Below are 20,003 nucleotides of genomic sequence, written 5' to 3'. Positions count from 1 at the left end.
ATGATCTCCTCACCATAGAGATCATCCTCACCAAAAATCAGCATATTCCAAAACTTCTAACCCTTATAGGACAAAACACGTTTGGTAAAGCATAGGGTGGTGAACGGGACCCTATATATATATAGGAAATGTTCGGCACCAAACATTTTGGCAAAACATGGGTTAGAAGTTTTGAAATTGGCTGATTTTTGGTGAGGATGATCTCTACGGTGAGGAGATCATCATCACTAAAAATCAGCCCATTCCAAAACTTCTAACCCCATCAAAAATGGTTTACAAAACATGGACGGTCCACGATTTTTCAACTTGTTAACATTGGGCTAGAAGTTTTGGAATTGGCTGATTTTTGGTGAGAATGATCTCCTCACCGTAGAGATCATCCTCACCAAAAATCAGCCCATTCCAAAACTTCTAACCCATGTAGGACAAAAATGGTTGGCTAAAATGTTGGCCAAAATGTTTGGTGTTGAGCAGGATATATATATATATATAGGGTGGCGTTCAAGGGCCAACTTTTGGCAAAACATTTTTCAAAACATGGGTTAGAGGTTTTGAATGGGCTGATTTTTGGTGAGGATGATCTCTACGGTGAGGAGATCATCCTCACTAAAAATCAGCTCATTCCAAAACTTCTAGCCCCAGTTTACAAGTTGAAAAATCGTGGACCGTCAATTTTTTATAAACTGTTTTTGATGGGGTTAGAAGTTTTGGAATGGGCTGATTTTTGGTGATGATGATCTCCTCACCGTAGAGATCATCCTCACCAAAAATCAGCCCATTCCAAAACCTCTAACCCATGTTTTGAAAAATGTTTGGCCAAAAAGTTTGCTAAAAAGTTGGCCCTTGAACGCCCCCCATATATATATATAGGGTCCCGTTCGGCACCCTAAGTTTTACCACACACTTTAACAAATGCGTTTTGTATTACATGGGTTAGAAGTTTCGGAATGAGCTGATTTTTGGTGAGGATGATTCCTATGGTGAGGAGATCATCCTCACCAAAAATCAGCTCATTCCAAAACTTCTAACCCCATCAAAATTGATTTACAAAAAATGGACGGTCCACGTTTTTTTCAACGTGTAAACATGGGGCTAAACATTTCTAAATGGGCTGATTTTTGGGGAGGATGATCTTCTAATCATAGAGATCATCCTCACCAAAAATCAGCCCATTCCAAAACTTCTAACCCATGTAGGACAAAAAAACGTTTGTTAAAGTGTGTGGTAAAACTTACGGTGCTGAACATTTCCCATATATATATATATGGGTCCCGTTTAGCAACAAACATTTTGGCAAAACATTTTTCAAAACATGGGTTAGAGGTTTTGGAATTGGCTGATTTTTGGTGAGGATGATCTCCTCACCGTAGAGATCATCCTCACCAAAAATCAGCCCATTCCAAAACTTCTAACCCATATAGGACAAAAATGGTTGGCCCAAATGTTTGGTGCCGAACGGGACCCTATATATATATGATCTCTACGGTGAGGAGATCATCCTCACCAAAAATCAGCCCATTCCAAAACTTCTAACCCCATGTTTACAAGTTGAAAAATCATGGACCGTCCATTTTTTGTAAACCATTTTTTATGGGGTTAGAAGTTTTGGAATGGGCTGATTTTTGGTGATGATGATCTCCTCACCATAGAGATCATCCTCACCAAAAATCAGCCCAGTCCATAACTTCTAACCCATGTTTTGAAAAATGTTTTGCCAAAATGTTTGGTGTTGAACATTTCCCACACACACACACATATATATGGGAAATGTTCAGCACCCTAAGTTTTACCACACACTTTAACAACGTTTTTGTCCTACATGGGTTAGAAGTTTTGGAATGGGCTGATTTTTGGTGAGGATGATCTCTATGATTAGAAGATCATCCTCCCCAAAAATCAGCCCATTCCGAAATGTTTAACCCCATGTTTACAAGTTGAAAAATCGTGGACCGTCCATTTTTTGTAAATCATTTTTTATGGGATTAGAAGTTTTGGAATGAGCTGATTTTTGGTGAGGATGATCTCCTCACCATAGAGATCATCCTCACCAAAAATCAGCCCATTCCGAAACTTCTAACCCATGTAGGACAAAACGCGTTTGTTAAAGTGTGTGGTAAAACTTAGGGTGCCGAACGGGACCCATATATATATATATATATATATATATATATATATATATATATATAATATATATATATATATATATAGGGAGGCGTTCGGATGCATGTGTTTTATCAGTCCTTTTAACAAAAGAAACCCGACCGTTGGATATTGTAGAATCGCACGGTCGAGATTGAATGGTGCGTTTAAGTTATAATTTATTGTTTTTTACAGCGCCATCCCTCTTTTATCTGATTATTCGTGCCACCTCCCCGAGTGAATTACAATGACAGTTATAATTTATTGTTTTTTATAGCGCCATCCCTCTTTTATCTGATTATTAGTGCCACCTCCTCGAGTGAATTACAACGACAGAGAGCTCTCGTCTGTTCTCTCTAAACCTTCGAACCCCTCTCTCTCTCTCTCTCTCACTCCGTTGAAACCTCGAAACCCTCCTCTCTCTCGTTGCAACTAATTGATGAAAACCTCTCTCTCCCTCTCTCTCTCTCGCTCCACTGAAACCCTCGAAACCCTCGATAAGAGAAGGAGGATTTGCGAGAAAGTTGCAGAGAGAGAGAGAGAGAGTTGCAGGTAGCTTTTTGTGGGAAGCTCTTAATCGTGAGGCCGTGAAGAAGAAAATGGGTGATCCTCATTCAGTCATGAGAGAGGGAGAATGAGAGAGAGAGAGTTGCAGCGAGCTCCGAGGCAACTTCGACAGAGAGATTTGTAGAGAAGAAGAGTTGTAACTCAACATATTTTTTTTTTCTTTTGATTTCGTGTGTGGGGGAAAAAGAAGAGAGAGAGATCAGGGAGAAGGAGACGAGAGAGAGATCAGGGAGAGAGAGAGAGAGAGGGTCGAGCAGTGAGATGGAGAAGGAGACGAGAGAACTCTCTGTTCTTGTTATTTGGTTTTTAAGTTAAAAGGGAGGTAGCACTAAATCCTTAAACATTTAAGGTTGGCGCTGTAAATAACATATAATTCGTAAGTACGCTAACTTTCAATCTCAGTCGTCTGTTCACATTTAATCCAACGATTTCAGTACGTTTGATAAAACGACTGCTAAATTGAAAGGCGCCGAACGGGACCCATATATATATATATATAGGGAAATGTTCAGCACCCTAAGTTTTACCACACACTTTAACAAACGTTTTTTGTCCTACATGGGTTAGAAGTTTTGGAATGAGCTGATTTTTGGTGAGGATGATCTCTATGATTAGAAGATCATCCTCCCCAAAAATCAGCCTATTCCGAAATGTTTAGCCCCATGTTTACACGTTGAAAAATCGTGGACCGTCCATTTTTTGTAAATCAATTTTGATGGGGTTAGAAGTTTTGGAATGAGCTGATTTTTGGTGAGGATGATCTCCTCACCATAGAGATCATCCTCACCAAAAATCAGCTCATTCCGAAACTTCTAACCCATGTAAGACAAAACGCGTTTGTTAAAGTGTGTGGTAAAAACTAAGGGTGCCGAACGGGACCCATATATAATATATATATATATATATATATTATATATATAATCTATAGGGAGGCGTTCGGATGCATGTGTTTTATCAGTCCTTTTAACAAAAGAAACCCGACCGTGGATATTGTAGAATCGCACGGTCGAGATTGAATGGTGCGTTCAGTTATAATTTATTGTTTTTTACAGCGCCATCCCTCTTTTATCTGATTATTCGTGCCACCTCCCCGAGTGATTACAATGACAGTTATAATTTATTGTTTTTTATAGCGCCATCCCTCTTTTATCTGATTATTAGTGCCACCTCCTCGAGTGAATTACAACGACAGAGAGCTCTCGTCTGTTCTCTCTAAACCTTCGAACCCCTCTCTCTCTCTCTCTCTCACTCCGTTTCCGTTGAAACCTCGAAACCCTCCTCTCTCTCGTTGCAACTAATTGATGAAAACCTCCTCTCTCCCTCTCTCTCTCTCGCTCCATGAAACCCTCGAAACCCTCGATAAGAGAAGGAGGATTTGCGAGAAAGTTGCAGAGAGAGAGAGGAGAGAGAGTTGCAGGTAAGCTTTTTGTGGGAAGCTCTTAATCGTGAGGCTGTGCTTCGATGTGACGAAGAAAATGGGATCCTCATTCAGTCATGAGAGAGGGAGAATGAGAGAGAGAGAGTGCAGCGAGCTCCGAGGCAACTTCGACAGAGAGATTTGTAGAGAAGAAGAGTGTAACTCAACATATTTTTTTTTTCTTTTGATTCGGTGTGTGGGGGAAAAAGAAGAGAGAGAGATCGGGAGAAGGAGACGAGAGAGAGATCAGGGAGAGAGAGAAGAGAGAGGGTCGAGCAGTGAGATGGAGACGGAGACGAGAGAACTCTCTGTTCTTGTTATGGTTTTTTTTAAGTTAAAAGGGAGGTAGCACTAAATCCTTAAACATTTAAGGTTGGCGCTGTAATGTTACATAACCTATAATTCGTAAGTACGCTAACTTTCAATCTCAGTCGTCTGTTCACATTTAATCCAACGATTTCAGTACGTTTGATATTAAAAGACGCTGCTAAATTGAAAGGCGCCGAACGGGACCCATATATTATATATATAGGGAAATGTTCAGCACCCTAAGTTTTACCACACACTTTCCAAAACGTTTTTTGTCCTACATGGGTTAGAAGTTTGGGATGAGCTGATTTTTGGTGAGGATGATCTCTATGATTAGACGATCATCCTCCCCAAAAATCAGCCTATTCCGAAATGTTTAGCCCCATGTTTACACGTTGAAAAATCGTGGACCGTCCCTTTTTGTAAATCAATTTTGATGGGGTTAGAAGTTTTGGAATGAGCTGATTTTTGGTGAGGATGATCTCCTCACCATAGAGATCATCCTCACCAAAAATCAGCTCATTCCGAAACTTCTAACCCATGTAGACAAAACGCGTTTGTAAAGTGTGTGGTAAAAACTAAGGGTGCCGAACGGGACCCATATATATATATATATATATATATATATATATATATATAGGGAGCGGTTCGACAGCCCTAAAGTTTGCCAAGTTTGGTGCCAAACATTTTTTGTAAATCACTTTTGATGGGGTTAGAAGTTTTGGAATAGGCTGATTTTTTTGTAAGGATGATCTCTACGGTGAAGAGATCATCCTCACAAAAAATCAGCTCATTTTGAAACTTCTAACCCTAGTTTACAAGTTGAAGAATCGTGGACTGTCCAATTTTTGTAACTCACTTTTGATGGGGTTAGAAGTTTTGGAATATGCTGATTTTTGGTGAGAATGATCTCCTCATCATAGAGATCATTCTCACAAAAAATCAGCTCATTCCAAAGCTTCTAACCCATATTTTGAAAAATGTTTGACACGCTGCTGAACCGTCCCCATATATATATATGGGTCCCGTTCGCCACCCTTAGTTTTACCACACACTTTAACAAACGCGTTTTGTCTTACATGGGTTAGAAGTTTCGGAATGAGCTGATTTTTGGTGAGGATGATCTATATGGTGAGGAGATCATCCTCACCAAAAATCAGCTCATTCCAAAACTTCTAACCCCATCAAAATTGATTTACAAAAAATGAACGGTCCACGATTTTTCAAGATGTAAACATGGGGCTAAACATTTCGGAATGGGCTGATTTTTGGGGAGGATGATCTTCTAATCATAGAGATCATCCTCACCAAAAATCAGCTCATTCCAAAACTTCTAACCATGTAGGACAAAAAGCGTTTGTTAAAGTGGTGTGGTAAAACTTAGGGTGCTGAACATTTCCCTATATATATATATAGGGTCCCGTTCGCCACCCTTAGTTTTACCACACACTTTAACGAACGCGTTTTGTTTTACATGAGTTAGAAGTTTCGGAATGAGCTGATTTTTGGTGAGGATGATCTCTATGGTGAGGAGATCATCCTCACCAAAAATCAGCTCATTCCAAAACTTCTAACCCCATCAAAATTGATTTACAAAAAATGGACGGTCCACGATTTTTCAACGTGTAAACATGGGGCTAAACATTTCGGAATGGGCTGATTTTTGGGGAGGATGATCTTCTAATCATAGAGATCATCCTCACCAAAAATCAGCTCATTCCAAAACTTCTAACCCATGTAGGACAAAAAACGTTTGTTAAAGTGTGTGGTAAAACTTAGGGTGCTGAACATTTCCCATATATATATATGCGGTTCAAGGGCCATATGTAAAAACATATGAAAAACAATGGTTTTTCAAAATATGGGTTAGAGGTTTTGGATTGAGCTGATTTTTTGCAAAGATGGTCACTATAATGAGAAGATCATCCTCACAAAAAATCAGCTCAATCAAAAATTTCTAAATCCATCAAAAGTAATTTACAAATTACTGATAAAAATTGGCAAAAAATCGATGGTCCACATTCTAAATCACTTTTAATGGGGTTCAAAGTTTCAGATTGGATTGATTTTTTTTTTTTCAGATGATCTTCCTTTCATAGAGATCATCCTCACAAAAAATCAGCTCAATATGAAATTTCTAACCCATATTTTAAAAATTTATAAATGTTACATTGTTTTTACATATGTTTTCTCATATGACCCTTGAACCTGACTCATATATATATATATATATATATATTATGGGTCCCGTTCAGCACCCTAAGCTTTACCGCACACTTTAACAAATGTGTTTTGTCTTACATGGGTTAGAAGTTTTGGAATGAGCTGATTTTTGGTGAGGATGATCTCTATGGTGAGGAGATCATCCTCACCAAAAATCAGCTCATTCCAAAACTTCTAACCCTATCAAAAATGGTTTCCAAAAAATGGACGGTCCACGATTTTTCAACGTGTAAACATGGGGCTAAACATTTCAGAATGGGCTGATTTTTGGGGAGGATGATCTTCTAATCATAGAGATCATCCTCATCAAAAATCAGCCCATTCCAAAACTTCTAACCCATATAGGACAAAAAACATTTGTTAAAATGTGTGGTAAAACTTAGGGTGCTGAACATTTCCCATATATTATTGAGAAGAATTGACAAAAAATCTAACCCCATGTTTACAAGTTGAAAAATCGTGGACTGTCCATTTTTTGTGAACCATTTGTGATGGGGTTAGAAGTTTTGGAATGGGGCAGATTTTTTATGAGGATGATCTCTACAGTTAAAAGATCATCCTTATAAAAAATCAGCCCATTCTAAAACTTCTAACCCATGTAGGACAAAACATGTTGAGCAAATTGTTGGGTAAATGGTTGGGTGTCGAACGGGACCCATATAGGGAAATGTTCAGCACTCAACTATTTATCAAACAATTTGCCCAACATGTTTTGTCCTACATGGGTTAGAAGTTTTAGAATGGGCTGATTTTTTATAAGGATGATCTTCTAACCATAGAGATCATCCTCACCAAAAATCTGCCCATTTCAAAACTTCTAACCCATGTAGGACAAACACATGTTGGGCAAATTGTTGGATAAATGGTTGGGTGCTAAACATTTCCCTATATATATATATATATGGGAGAGGTTCAGCAGTCCTAAAGTTTGCTAAACATTTTTCAAAACATGGGTTACAAGTTTTAGAATGAGCTGATTTTTTGTGAGGATGATCTCTATGATGAAGAGATCATCCTCACCAAAAATCAGCATATTCCAAAACTTCTAACCCCATCAAAAGTGATTTACAAAAATTGAATGGTCTACGATTCTTCAATTTGTAAACTAGGGTTAGAAATTTCAAAATGAGCTGATTTTTGGAGAGGATGATCTCTTCACCGTAGAGATCATCCTCACAAAAAATCAATTCATTCCAAAACTTCGAACCCATGTTTTGAAAAATGTTTGGCAAATTTTAGGGTTGTTGAATCTCTCTCTCTCTCTCTCTCTCCATATATATATATATAGGGGCGGTTCTAGGGACATATGTAAAAACAATGGTTTTTCAAAATATGGGTTAGAGGTTTTGGATTGAGCTGATTTTTTGCGAGGATGGTCACTATGATGAGAAGATCATCCTCACAAAAAATCAATTCAATCTGAAACTTCTAAATCCATCAAAAGTAATTTACAAATTATTGGCAAAAAATCGACGGTCCACATTCTAAATCACTTTTAATGGGGTTAGAAGTTTCGGATTGGACTAATTTTTTTTTTCCGGATGATATTCCCATCATAGAGATCATCCTTATAAAAAATCAACTCAATCCAAAACTTCTAACCCATATTTTGAAATTTTATTAATGTTACATTGTTTTTACATATGTCTTTTCATATGTCCATATATACAAAACATAACTATGATTCTATATATGTGCCATGTCATCCAACTATTGACCGAGTGAAAGACTTTCTGGTTAGAATGTCATTATTCTATATTTATTTATTTATACTTGCAACCAAACATACTAAGAAACATGGAGGCCTCAGCATTACGAGACTTGGGGAGATGAACGTGGCCTTGAGGGGCAAGTGGTTGTGGAGATTTGGGAACGATGAGAATAGTTTATGGAGACAAGTTATAGAGAGTAAGTTTAAGTTGAACAAGACAGGGTGGGAAAGCGGATCAATTAGACAACCATATGAATGCGGGTTGTGGAAGGGTATCATGAAGATCATCCCACTATTTAAAATGAGAATAAAATTCAGAGTGGGTCAATGCAACCGAGTAAAATTTTGGGAAGACACATGGTGTGGCAATCGGCCTCTAATGGAGGTATTCCCAACTTTGTGTTCCATATCTTCAAAGAAAGGACAACCAATCACATCCGTCCAACGATTTATGGGTGGAGAATGGGCATGGGGCCTTGGATTTCGTAGGGACATTGATGACGTGGAAATTCAAGAAGTTGGTAGATTAGTTGGTGAGGCTTCAAGTATCGTGTTTCGTATGGGAAGAGAAGATGAGAAAATATAAACGGCAAGCAAAGATGGAAGATTTTCGGTGCGCTCTTTCTACCAATCATTGTGCAATAATGGGGACTCTCTTTTTTTCTTATGTCTCTATTTGGGGTTCAAAGGTGCCAAGCAAAGTTGCTTTCTTCACATGGATGATGGTTCTAGGAAGGATACAAACGACAGATTTGTTGATGCGGGACCAGTTGTTGTGTACTATGTATGAAACATGGAGAATCATCGGATCACCTCCTAATTCATTGCAAGTTCTCGCATGGCATTTGGGCTCATTTTTTTAAGTTATATGGGCTCTCAACATGCTTACCGAAATCAATTAAGGATATCTTCATTGGTTGGTTGTCAATTGGCTATTCATTTGATGGCACAAAGTGGTTGCTTTGGACTATTACACCATTTGCAATTTGTTGGGGGGTGTGGTTGGAAAGGAATAGACACATATTCGAGGGGAAACAAAATGATTGTTCAGATACAATCATGTGTATCTTGGGTCTTATCTTTTGTTGGTCCAAAGTGTATAAGGAGTTTAAGGGTATGTTTTTTGAGGATTTTTTGTACAACCTGGGATGGGGTTCGTGGTTTCATTCGTAATTAGCGTTGTTTTGTAATGCCCTTCCAAGTTGGTCATCTCCACCGACTTAGAAATACAATGCTATTTATCAAAAAAAAAAAAAAAAAAAAAGAGAGAGAGAGAAATGCTGGAATGATCCAAACATTTAAATTCTTAAAATCGGTTCGAACCGGATGACCATTTCAAACTGCCCTTTTCGATCCTGAAAGGGAAAAAAAAAAAGAAAAAGGAATGATGTGGTCATGCTTTAGAGCGCCCATGATGCGAAGGAGGAGAGAATCTCGGAAGAATGAATTCTTCCTGGTAAATGGAGCTCTGTTGTTAGAGGATATGATCGCTTCTTGTGATGGCAGATCTAATCCCATACGTATCTTCTCCTCTGAAGAGCTCAAAACAGCAACCAACAACTATGATCGAATCCAAATTCTTTGTGAGAATTACAACCATATCCTCTACAGAGGAACCCAAGAAGACCGCATTCTTTTGATCAAGAAATACGAAGAATATGACACCCTCTTCATCAAACAGGGCATAAACGAAATCGTGATTGCATCACAGATCAACAACCATGGGAAGGTGTTGAAACTCTTGGGATGTTGTTTAGAGACCAAAGCACCAGTATTAGTTTTCGAATTCCCACACAACGGAGCTCTCTCCCATCGAATCAATGAGTCACCAATGCTGTTTCAATGGGAGAATCGGTTAAGGATCGCCATGGAAATCGCTGATGCGATAACGTATCTCCACATGGCCAATTCAAAGCCTATCATCCATAGAGACATAAATTCTGATAATATTTTCTTGGATGAACAATTTGGTGGAAAATTATTTGGTTTTGGGCTCTCATTAGAGATTCCTTTGGGTGAAACATATGTAGATGCAGAAGTGGTAGGGAAAATTGGATTCATTTCTCCTGAATCCGTAAATACAGGGCGGTATACAGAGAAGAGTGATGTTTTTAGCTTTGGTGCAGTATTGTTTGAGCTTCTAACTGGAAACAAAGCTTATGACATACTCAAAGAAATTGTTAGTGCAGTTGATATGGATGAGGAAAAGTCTGAAAAGGTTACTGAAGTTTATTTGAAGACTTACATCTTGAAATTAGGAAAGATGCAACAAATGAAGAAATGTGCAGAGCTTGCACTGAGATGTGTCAAGGTGAACCCAGAAGAGCGGCCAGCATTGAAGGAAGTTGCGCAAGAGCTCAGGAAAATCAGAAAACTGTAATGAGGTACACCAAGAAAGTCAGTCAGCTTTGTAAAGCAGTCCTCTTTAAATGGAAATTTGATACATGGGATTCAAAGCATACTGACAAAAGTTCATCTTTTCTTATAAATTGTCTCACAAACTGTCTTCATTATTATTCTCATGAATTAAAATGCACTAAGAAAATCCGTCATCAAGAAATTTCAAGCCTAAAGCAGATTCTGGAAAGTTGGAAGTATATATAACGGCTATTCATGTCAAGAGATCTTTATTTATTTATTTTTCCAAAAGTAAAGTGACAGAAAAAATGAGAGCACAAGCGAAGGAAGAAAGGACCCAACCAGGGGCGGAGCTAGGATTTTCCTGTAGTGAGGGCATATTATGGTTAGTTGTATAGTGAAGATGAATGATTTTAGGGAGAAATTAAGGGTATGTTTGATTGCATGGAAAGTCACTTTCCATGGAATTTGAAATCCATGGAAAATTAGTTGTAGAAAATAGGTAGGGTTGGAAAATCAAATTCCATTGTTTGATTTCACTTGGATAAAATCATGAAAAAAATATGAGAAAAAAAAAGAAGAGGAAAAGGAGGAAGAAGATGAGAGGAGGGGGAGAGGAAGAAGAAGATGACGAAGAAGAGGGAGGGGGGAGGATGTGGCGAAGGTGGTACGGCGACGGCGATGGTGGCGGCGACGACGACGATGATGACGATGGCAGCGGCGACGACGATGGCGACGACGGAGGTAAGTGAGGAAGATGGGGGAGAACGTGGTGGTGGTGGTAGCGGAGGAGGTGAGGGATGGAGAAGAAGGAGAAGAAGAAAAAGAAGAAGAGAGAGAGAGAGAAGGTGGACAGAAACGGAGCCGACGCCGATGATGATGACGACGACAGCGAGGTTAGTGTAATGGTGGTGGTGGTATGTTGGTCGGCAGCCTTGCGGTTGAACCTCTTGGTGGATTTCATTTTCCCACCCATAATGTGGGAAGTGAAATCCATGATTTAGTGGACTTTTTGAATGGGGTGGAAAATGAATTTCCATTTCCATGTGCAATCAACACTTGAAAAATGTCATTTTCCATGGAAATTGATTTTCCACCCTATTTTCCATGTGCAATCAAACATACCCTAAGAGGTTTTTAGTTAGAAGTTGAAGAAAATGATACTTAGGTCATTTCCAATTAATATTTGAGAAGTCTCGATTAAGAGGTAATGTCATCAACAAAAAATTGAAGAGGTGAGGGAGTGGGGACAAATGGGGTATGTAATTAATTGAAAATATAGGGGTGTCTCAAAGTTCTGTGGGGCAAAACTTGGAGGGAGGTGAGGGTGTGAGGGCAAATGGGGAGAGAGACGAGGGCGTGGGGACAAATGGGACATGTAATTAGTTGAAAATATAGGAGTGTCTTAAAAGTTCTGTGGGGCAATTGCCCCCACCAGTTCCTTACTAGCTCCGCCCCTGGACTCGAAAGAGTTGTTTGAATTCTATTTATATTTTATTGTATTTATTTATTTTTTCATCCCACTTCAAACTTTTTCCTTTTTCCAATTCCAGGTTAGAAACATCGTGAAACCAGGATGCCTGCAGGATGTACTGAAGGCAACTTTGAGTTCCAAGGCATCTGTGACGGATGTTCTCTCTGTAATGTCAGCACCATCATTCAATGGTCAGACACCATTTTAATGGTATCTATGGCTCACCCATCTTCTCAATTTGGAGTTGCCACTTCATGGTCCCCAAAGTCAAATACTAGTTGGGTACTCAATTTATGATTTATAACACGATTAGTTGACACAAAATTCTAGTAGATAGACTTGGATTGAATTTGGAATTAATACACATTTGAACCAACTGGTTGAGTTGAGTTGAGTTGGCTATGATGAAAATTCTTTTGTGTTTCGCCACCATACAATGAGTTGTTTATAAATAAAAAAAATGTTGGTGTGGTAATATAAGTCTTACTGATTGCAGTTCCCACATATACCTATTCATAGTATGTGTCATCTATCAAGTAGGAAAAAGAGATTCATGTATTATCTTGTCAATAAATTCTTGAAGACTAATGATATTAACTCCGCCTTACCCCCCCCCCCCTACTCCCCTATATTCTCTTGATGAGGCAAGTGCTAGAACCATAGATTTTTTCCCCGGGACACACTACTGCACATATGTTCTAGCACATGCCACGTCAGGAGAGTATGTCAGAGGCAGAGGGGGAGGGGAAGGGGGGCTGGGGGATAGAAAATCACGACTCATTCTTAAATGAAATATGAAAATCCAAAGAAAATTATTTCAATGCTTCTAATTTTCATTTTTTATACTTCATTATAAGAAATTTAGTATTACATTGATTAAAGAAAGAATAGTAAATTAAGTTATAAGTATTTTTTGACTAGTTTATGATAAGAGCTAAGCCAAATAACGACTATGTAGACCATGAATTCTTGCACCCATTTCTCGTTCCGCCTTGTCATTGAGAATTTTTTCTCAATTTAGAATAATCCACTTTTGCTAGTTTTAAATAAAAACTCCATTTTAGTTTCTTCGCAAAAACTCTAAAGGAGGGAAAGTTACTTTGATCAAAAGCACCTTGACGAGTATTCTAGTGTACTTTCTCTCCCTTTTCACACTTCCTAGGTCCATTGAAAATAGGTTGGAAAGGCTCATGAGAAATTTTTTGTAGAATGATATGAATGGTAAGAAGAAGTACCATTTAATTAGATGAAAGGTCACTTGCACCCCCAAGAAGAACGGAGGTCTGGGGATTAAGGGACTTAGACTAGCCAATAGAGGGCTTCTACGAAAATGGCTTTGGAGGTTCGGTGAGGAAAGGGATAGTCTGTGGAAGAGGGTCATAATGGCTAAGTACGGGGAGAAGATGCTAGGTTGGTATAGTGGTGAGGTGAAAGGTACGTATGGGTGTAGCGTGTGGAAAGGGATTCTTAAAGTGAGTGAGGATTTCGAGAAAGAGATTAGATTTAAAGTGGGAATGGGAGATACAATCAGATTCTAGGAGGATAGTTGGTGCTGTACATCGCCTCTGGCAGCTCAATTTCCTTCCTTATACGCCTGTTCTTTAAAAAATAACCGCTCGATCCAGCAGTATATGATTAAAAACAAGTCCAGCTCTACCTGGGACCTGGGATTTATGAGAAATTTTAATGATTGGGAGCTAACTGAGGTGACATCTTTCCTTGATATCTTGCATTCGTTTCATCTCAACGAGAGCGAACAGGACAGGTGGGAATAGATGAGGGCTAAGGATTTGAGATTCTCTGTTAGATCCTTTCATGGGTCACTAATTCATTCAGATGAGCGATCATCCTCGAGGTCTCTCATTTGGTCTAAATTAGTTCCCTCGAAAATCTGCTTCTTTGTTTGGTTGGTATCCCTTGGGAGGATTCTTACGATAGACAACTTGATTGCTCGAGGTTGGATCACTCCAAATTATTGCCCACTTTGTCTTAAAGATGGGGAATCTATTGATCATATTTTAATTCATTGTTCATATTCTTATAATATTTGGTCGTTGTTCCTTGATCTTTTTCGAATTAATTGGGTCTTTCCTTGTAAGTGCTCCTCGTTGTTAGCAGAATGGGACAGTAAAGTCTTCTCCTCCAGAAAAATATTCCTTTGGGTGATGCTTCCATCAGCTATTGCTTGGGGGGTTTGGATGGAGAGAAATAACATGGTCTTCAATAGTAAGAGCAGAAGTTCTCACGAAGGTTTCTTAGAGATATTGGGCTTGTTGTACTTTTGGTCTAAACAAAATTTAGACTTTGCAGGGTTCACTTTTGAAGATTTCGTTTTTAGATGGAATTCTTTTTGTGATCATTGACTTGTTCCTTTCCTTGTTTTGTTCTTTTTTAGAGGCCATCTCGGCCTCCTTGTATTTCGTCTTCCTTTTATTAATATATTACACTTATCAAAAAAAAAAAAAAAAAACTCCAAACCCTAGAACGGTGAAAAAATCTCATCCTCTTGAGGGCATACATAGAGAAACCCTAATTTAGATAATTTATTATAATCATATGCATATGGTTATTCAAGGGATCCTGACCCTATATAAAATTCTATGTTCATTATTTATTTATTTATTTATTAAATAAAATATGTTGCTTCGAAGCAGGTTTGTAGATTATTGGTAATACATAGAACCGAATTTAACCAAACCGGACCGATCTTAATTCGGTTTGATTTTGTTGGTGACATTTGTCCCCACTCCCTCACCTCTTCAATTTTTTGTTGATGACATTGCCTCTTGATCGGGACTTTTCAAATATTAATTGGAAAGGATCTAAATATCATTTTCTTCAACTTCTAACCAAAAACCTCTTAATTTCTCCTTAAAACCATTCAGCTTCACTATACAATTAACCATAGTTTGCCCTCACTACAGGAAAATCCTGGCTCGGCCCTTGGTTGGCAATGCCTAACAACCGCTCCCAATTGGATAACATTACATATGACAAATAGCACTCTTTGGGATGGTCAATATGTCCTAACGTAATCATCAGTCCAAAACAGTTCCATCTGCTAGATGGATAGGATATGGCTGATCCAAAGTTGGGCCACGAAATGGAAAGTTTGGATTAATGAACCCACACAGCAATGAGAGTTTCTAATAACATCCCATTTGATGAAACACTGCATCTTGTTTAAAATTGAACAGATCTAAAGCAGAGAAGGTTGAGCAAATTCATGGCCAATAGCATTTATAAACTAACCAAAAAATAAAAATAAAAATCAAGAGGTAGTGCAAGGACGTAGTCTGAAAGGTTGTCTATGGAAAAAAAAAATGAGTAGTTTTACGTCGACATGATTACATAAGATCTAGAAAATAAAATAAACTAGAAGGCAACTAAGGTGGAAACCAGAACCTTGTCGAGAAATTCCTACAGCTTCTTAATCCGGCCCATGTAGTCTTGGTCTTCGACACAGAGAGTGATGGCCTTGGCATCCGCACCAGGACCATCAAATTGAAGAGGCCCAGGGTTTCGGTAGATATCATCCATCAAAAATTTTGTCACATTTGTCTCAGCAACCTGTAATCACAAGGTCCCAATCATTTCAAAAGAACTAAAACAATCGAGAAACTAAGATTATAATCTGCTTTCCTACAATATATATGAGCCTCCTTTGTTGAACCCAAGTTTATGGATCACAAAAAGCCTCTAACAATTAATTCAGCCTCCATGTTCCCCAAGCCTTGTCTCTCATTTCTTGCTCCTCTTAGAGGCATGCGATCCATCACTTTGTTGCCCAAATGTATCTGTATCAGTATGGTCATTACTGGCAGGGTTGAATATAGACAGAAGCTATCAATGTGTTTCTTCATGCTCAGAAAAATAAAATACCGCTTCATGCATATTGTCTCCTCGTGTATTGAAATTTGCATCCCCATGATCGTTAAAGGTTCGGAATGTCCAATTCCTGACTTTCATGTTGTCAATGATTTGGTTTAGATGATTTGAGCAGTGCATTCTAGCCCAGCTCAAGGTCTTACCCCAAAAATCCTATACTTCAATGCTGTCAAGATCCATGTCTTGTGTGATTGCAAGTGCCATCTACTTTCACTATTTCAATCCACTTTCTTTTGGGACTTGAAACTATTTAATGGGTGAGGGGTGGTGACTTCTGCATGAACTTGCATCGAACTTCTTCAACATTTACTTTGAGCATCGGCGACTTCAGTCATGGTCGGGCAGAATTTGGGGTTCGTGTTAAGGCATTTTTGAATGATATTGGTGAACTTGTAAGCTTCTTCTATGCATATATTCTTTCGAAGTTTCTTATCAATTACATGATACAATTTCGCCTTGTTAGTAAGATATTGTTTTGCCCGTAAAGCAAGTTCCTAATGAGAATTTAACCACATTCGAGCGAGTGAGTCTTAGAGTGGAGGGGGAAGGAAAGAAAGGCCGATTTAGGGAAGGTACACTAAGTAAGGTGACTCGTTTTATCCTACTGGGTATGGGCCCAGCTAGCGACCGTGAAGCAGTTCTCCTTTTTTGATAGGGCTTTCAAGGTACAGGCTCTGAGCCTGGTAGAACAAGAATAGAACCAGAGTATTTCTCTGGCTTGCTCTTTAAAAATACGACTCCACTTCTTAAGGGTATGATTCCCTTGTTCACTCCTAACTATAAAAATTAAATTTAAACCCAAATAAGTTAAAACCTAAATAATTACAAAAATTTCATTGGAACTTGTGATGGCTGATTTGATTTGCATCCCGCATTACACAGGCACAATTGAGGATTTATTGTGATGCGGCAAAATGAAAAGAGTCCAAAATAAAGTTGCTAGCATGCAAAGTTGGTTAAAGTTTGTGAGTGTTATGTCATGATTTGGGATCAAAATCCATCTTCATCTACTAATTACTAACTAGTGGCAAGCGAGAAAGAAAAAAAACTGAAGAAGAACGGAATCCAAGCTCACCAAGTCGAGGAGAATGTTGGAAGCTTTAAGATCTCGATGAATGACTGGCTTTCTGGCTGTGTGTAGGTAAGCTAAACCCTTTGCCACTGCAATAACAACTTTAATTCTCCTACTCCAACTTAGGCCAGACCCACTCTCTATCTTGCAAAAAACATTTCCCAAAGTATGACCGCATTAATGCAGGATATTATGTGCAACCTTAGTTAGGACACTTTAAGAATGAATAACTTGTTAAATTGTATGTAAAGATCAAGAAATCGGTGAGGATGGAACACCATAGAATTAATTGTTGGGTGGGGAATGAACAATTTTAGAACTATGTGATCAATTTTGGGTTCGGTTATCTATATATGAATGTTCGTTGACACTGACCTCACACAAGATAAGCTTCCTCTCGCCATGTACTCGTACACAAGAAGGCGGTTTCTGCCTTCTAAACAGTATCCTTAAAGCTTCGCCACGTTGGGATGGTTGAATTGGCTCAAAAATGTCAATTCAGTCTGTAACATTAAACACAACATCAGCTGATATGTAAATGTATATATGTATATGGGAAGCGTTCGGGGTCTTAAAGAGAGCCAAATATTTTTCAAAATAGGGGTTACAAGTTTCAGAACGGGCTGATTTTTTGTGAGGATGATCTCTATGGTGAAGAGATCATCCTCACCAAAAATCAGTTCATTCCAAAACTTCTAACCCTAATTTACAAGTTAAAGAACAGTGGACCGTCCGTTTCTTGTAAACCACTTTTGATGGGTTAGAAGTTTTGGAATTGGTTGATTTTTGGTGAGGATGATCTCATCCATCCGTTTTTTGTAAACCACCTTTGATGGGGTTAGAAATTTCAGAATAAGCTGATTTTTGGTGATGATGGTCTCATCGTTACAAAGATTATCCTCACAAAAAATCAGTTTGTTCCAAAATTTCAACCCATATATTGCAAAAATGTTTGGCTGTCTTTAGGGGCTCCAAACGCCACCCTATATATATGTAGAGAGAGAGGTGACCTGCCACTCCATGTGTCCTTGTACTCCTTCCATTCTGAGTTTCTTTACGGCAATTGCAAGTCCCATCCCTGGTTTAGCTGCGGTCATTGTGTTACAATCAATCCAACCTCTATAAATGTCTCCTAAACCACCTTGGCCGATAAAGTTCTTATTGTTAAATCTCTAGGTTGCCGCCTTCAAGGACTATAAGAAAAGATATTGATCTTAATGGTATACAACTCTGTTTCTTTCTTGTTCACAATTGGAAGTAGTTGATCCTCAGGGGCAGGTGAGATGATATATCCTATAAAAATGTATTTGGATTATAACGAATTTACCTTCAAGTTACAATTAAGTACCATTTATTTGAATCTGCATACTCTTAAAAGTTTGCACTAACAATAAAGAGAACATCTCGATTCCCAAATTCTGTAGGATGGTATAGTTAAAATAATAATAAAAAAGTAGTTTTAGTTTTAATTCTCTTTGAATCAAGATTCGATTCCCTCTAAGAGGACAAATTTCTCAAACCCTTACAACAAAATTTTGTGTTGTCAATGGATTGGTACCAAATTGGTCCCAATACGATAAGAAATTTATTAGAATCATAACTGATCGGATCTATTATTTTAAGTTCAGATTCCATACAATATGGTATGTACTGATCTAGAAAAATCAATATTTTTGAAACAATCCAATTCAACCTCACTCGATTTAATAAAGATAATATAAATATAATATATATTATTTGGCTAGGCAAACGAGGTTAGTGGTCACTTGATCATTATTGGATTTCGTATATGATGGTTGTAGACGCTGTAAAATGAGTTGGTCCATGTGTATGCTAGATAGATACATCATGTGTGAGGTGGCAAATCATGGTCAATGGATAAGTCAACCCATACAATCGCTTATTCAACACATTTTATCAAAACCATAAGGTAAATTACGGGTCATTGAATGATACGGGCATTTTAGTCATTTTATACCCTTTTTGCCTATAAATATATTATATTAGACTAATGATTTTTTGACACCTCCCTCTAACATACGCCCCCCATCACAGAACTGTAGATCATTTGCCTCAAGATACGTAGAAACATAAATCTTTTCTTGTGTATCCCGAGACAAATGATCTATGGTTCTGTGTGGGGCATATGACAGAGGGGGCGCCAAATTATCACGACCCATTCTATTATTAGAGCAATCCTAACACACATTCTACATGAAGAAAATCCTCTCTCATATTTATCTCTCTTCGAATCCTCCTCATTGGTATTCTTTTTCACGTCAGATCCACCTAATCTCGACTCTTTTTATTTATTGATTTATTCTTTGCATCATGTAAAGCCTTATCTTCATTCACAATGCCATCCATTGACACACAATTATTACAATTCAAGTTAATTGAATCATTCATTTCTATGCTTCTAATAGAAACATAACTTTATATAGTTAACAAAAGAAAGATCATTATGAGATAGGATTACCTTTCCCTCTTTTGGAAGGAACAGATAATTATTCTTGATAACAGCTTTAGAATTTTCCTCAAGAGGACAAATTTGGATCCCATTAACTGCTTATATGAAATCAAACATATAAACAAATTTCAATAACTTCAAATACAAATTTAAAATCCAATTCAACAATTCAAATTTCCAACAAAAAAAAAAAAAAAGAGGTGGTAGCGAACCAATAAGCGGTCCAACAATTCCAACTGGTTGGTTGGCCATAGTAACTTCCTTCCCCATACAATTTCCCATAACCCCAATTGATTAAACCCAAGTGAAAGAAAGCCCAAAAAATATGTTCTATAAAGAGACTGATAAAGATCAAGAATAAACTAAGGAGAAGAA

General features: G+C 38.0%; 1 protein-coding gene across 1 annotated transcript; it reads left to right on the top strand.

The window, feature by feature from the left end:
- Positions 1-9,655: 9,655 nt before the first annotated feature.
- LOC147405751 (serine/threonine-protein kinase ZRK1-like) lies at positions 9,656-12,805 on the top strand. The gene is made up of 2 exons (XM_086433587.1): positions 9,656-10,750; positions 12,278-12,805. Exon 1 carries the CDS (start codon positions 9,751-9,753, stop codon positions 10,744-10,746), a length of 996 nt encoding a protein of 331 aa, XP_086289713.1. The 5' UTR covers positions 9,656-9,750; the 3' UTR covers positions 10,747-10,750; positions 12,278-12,805.
- Positions 12,806-20,003: the final 7,198 nt, after the last annotated feature.

Source organism: Akebia trifoliata, chromosome 3 (genome assembly GCF_017979445.1).
Source record: "Akebia trifoliata isolate Shusen 1 chromosome 3, ASM1797944v1, whole genome shotgun sequence".
Taxonomy (NCBI): Eukaryota; Viridiplantae; Streptophyta; class Magnoliopsida; order Ranunculales; family Lardizabalaceae; genus Akebia; species Akebia trifoliata.
This window is presented reverse-complemented; position numbering and strand designations above follow the sequence as displayed.

Excerpts from the sequence above, each read along its gene's own strand:
- LOC147405751 (XM_086433587.1), top strand. The coding sequence starts at position 9,751 with ATGATGTGGTCATGCTTTAGAGCGCCCATGATGCGAAGGAGGAGAGAA.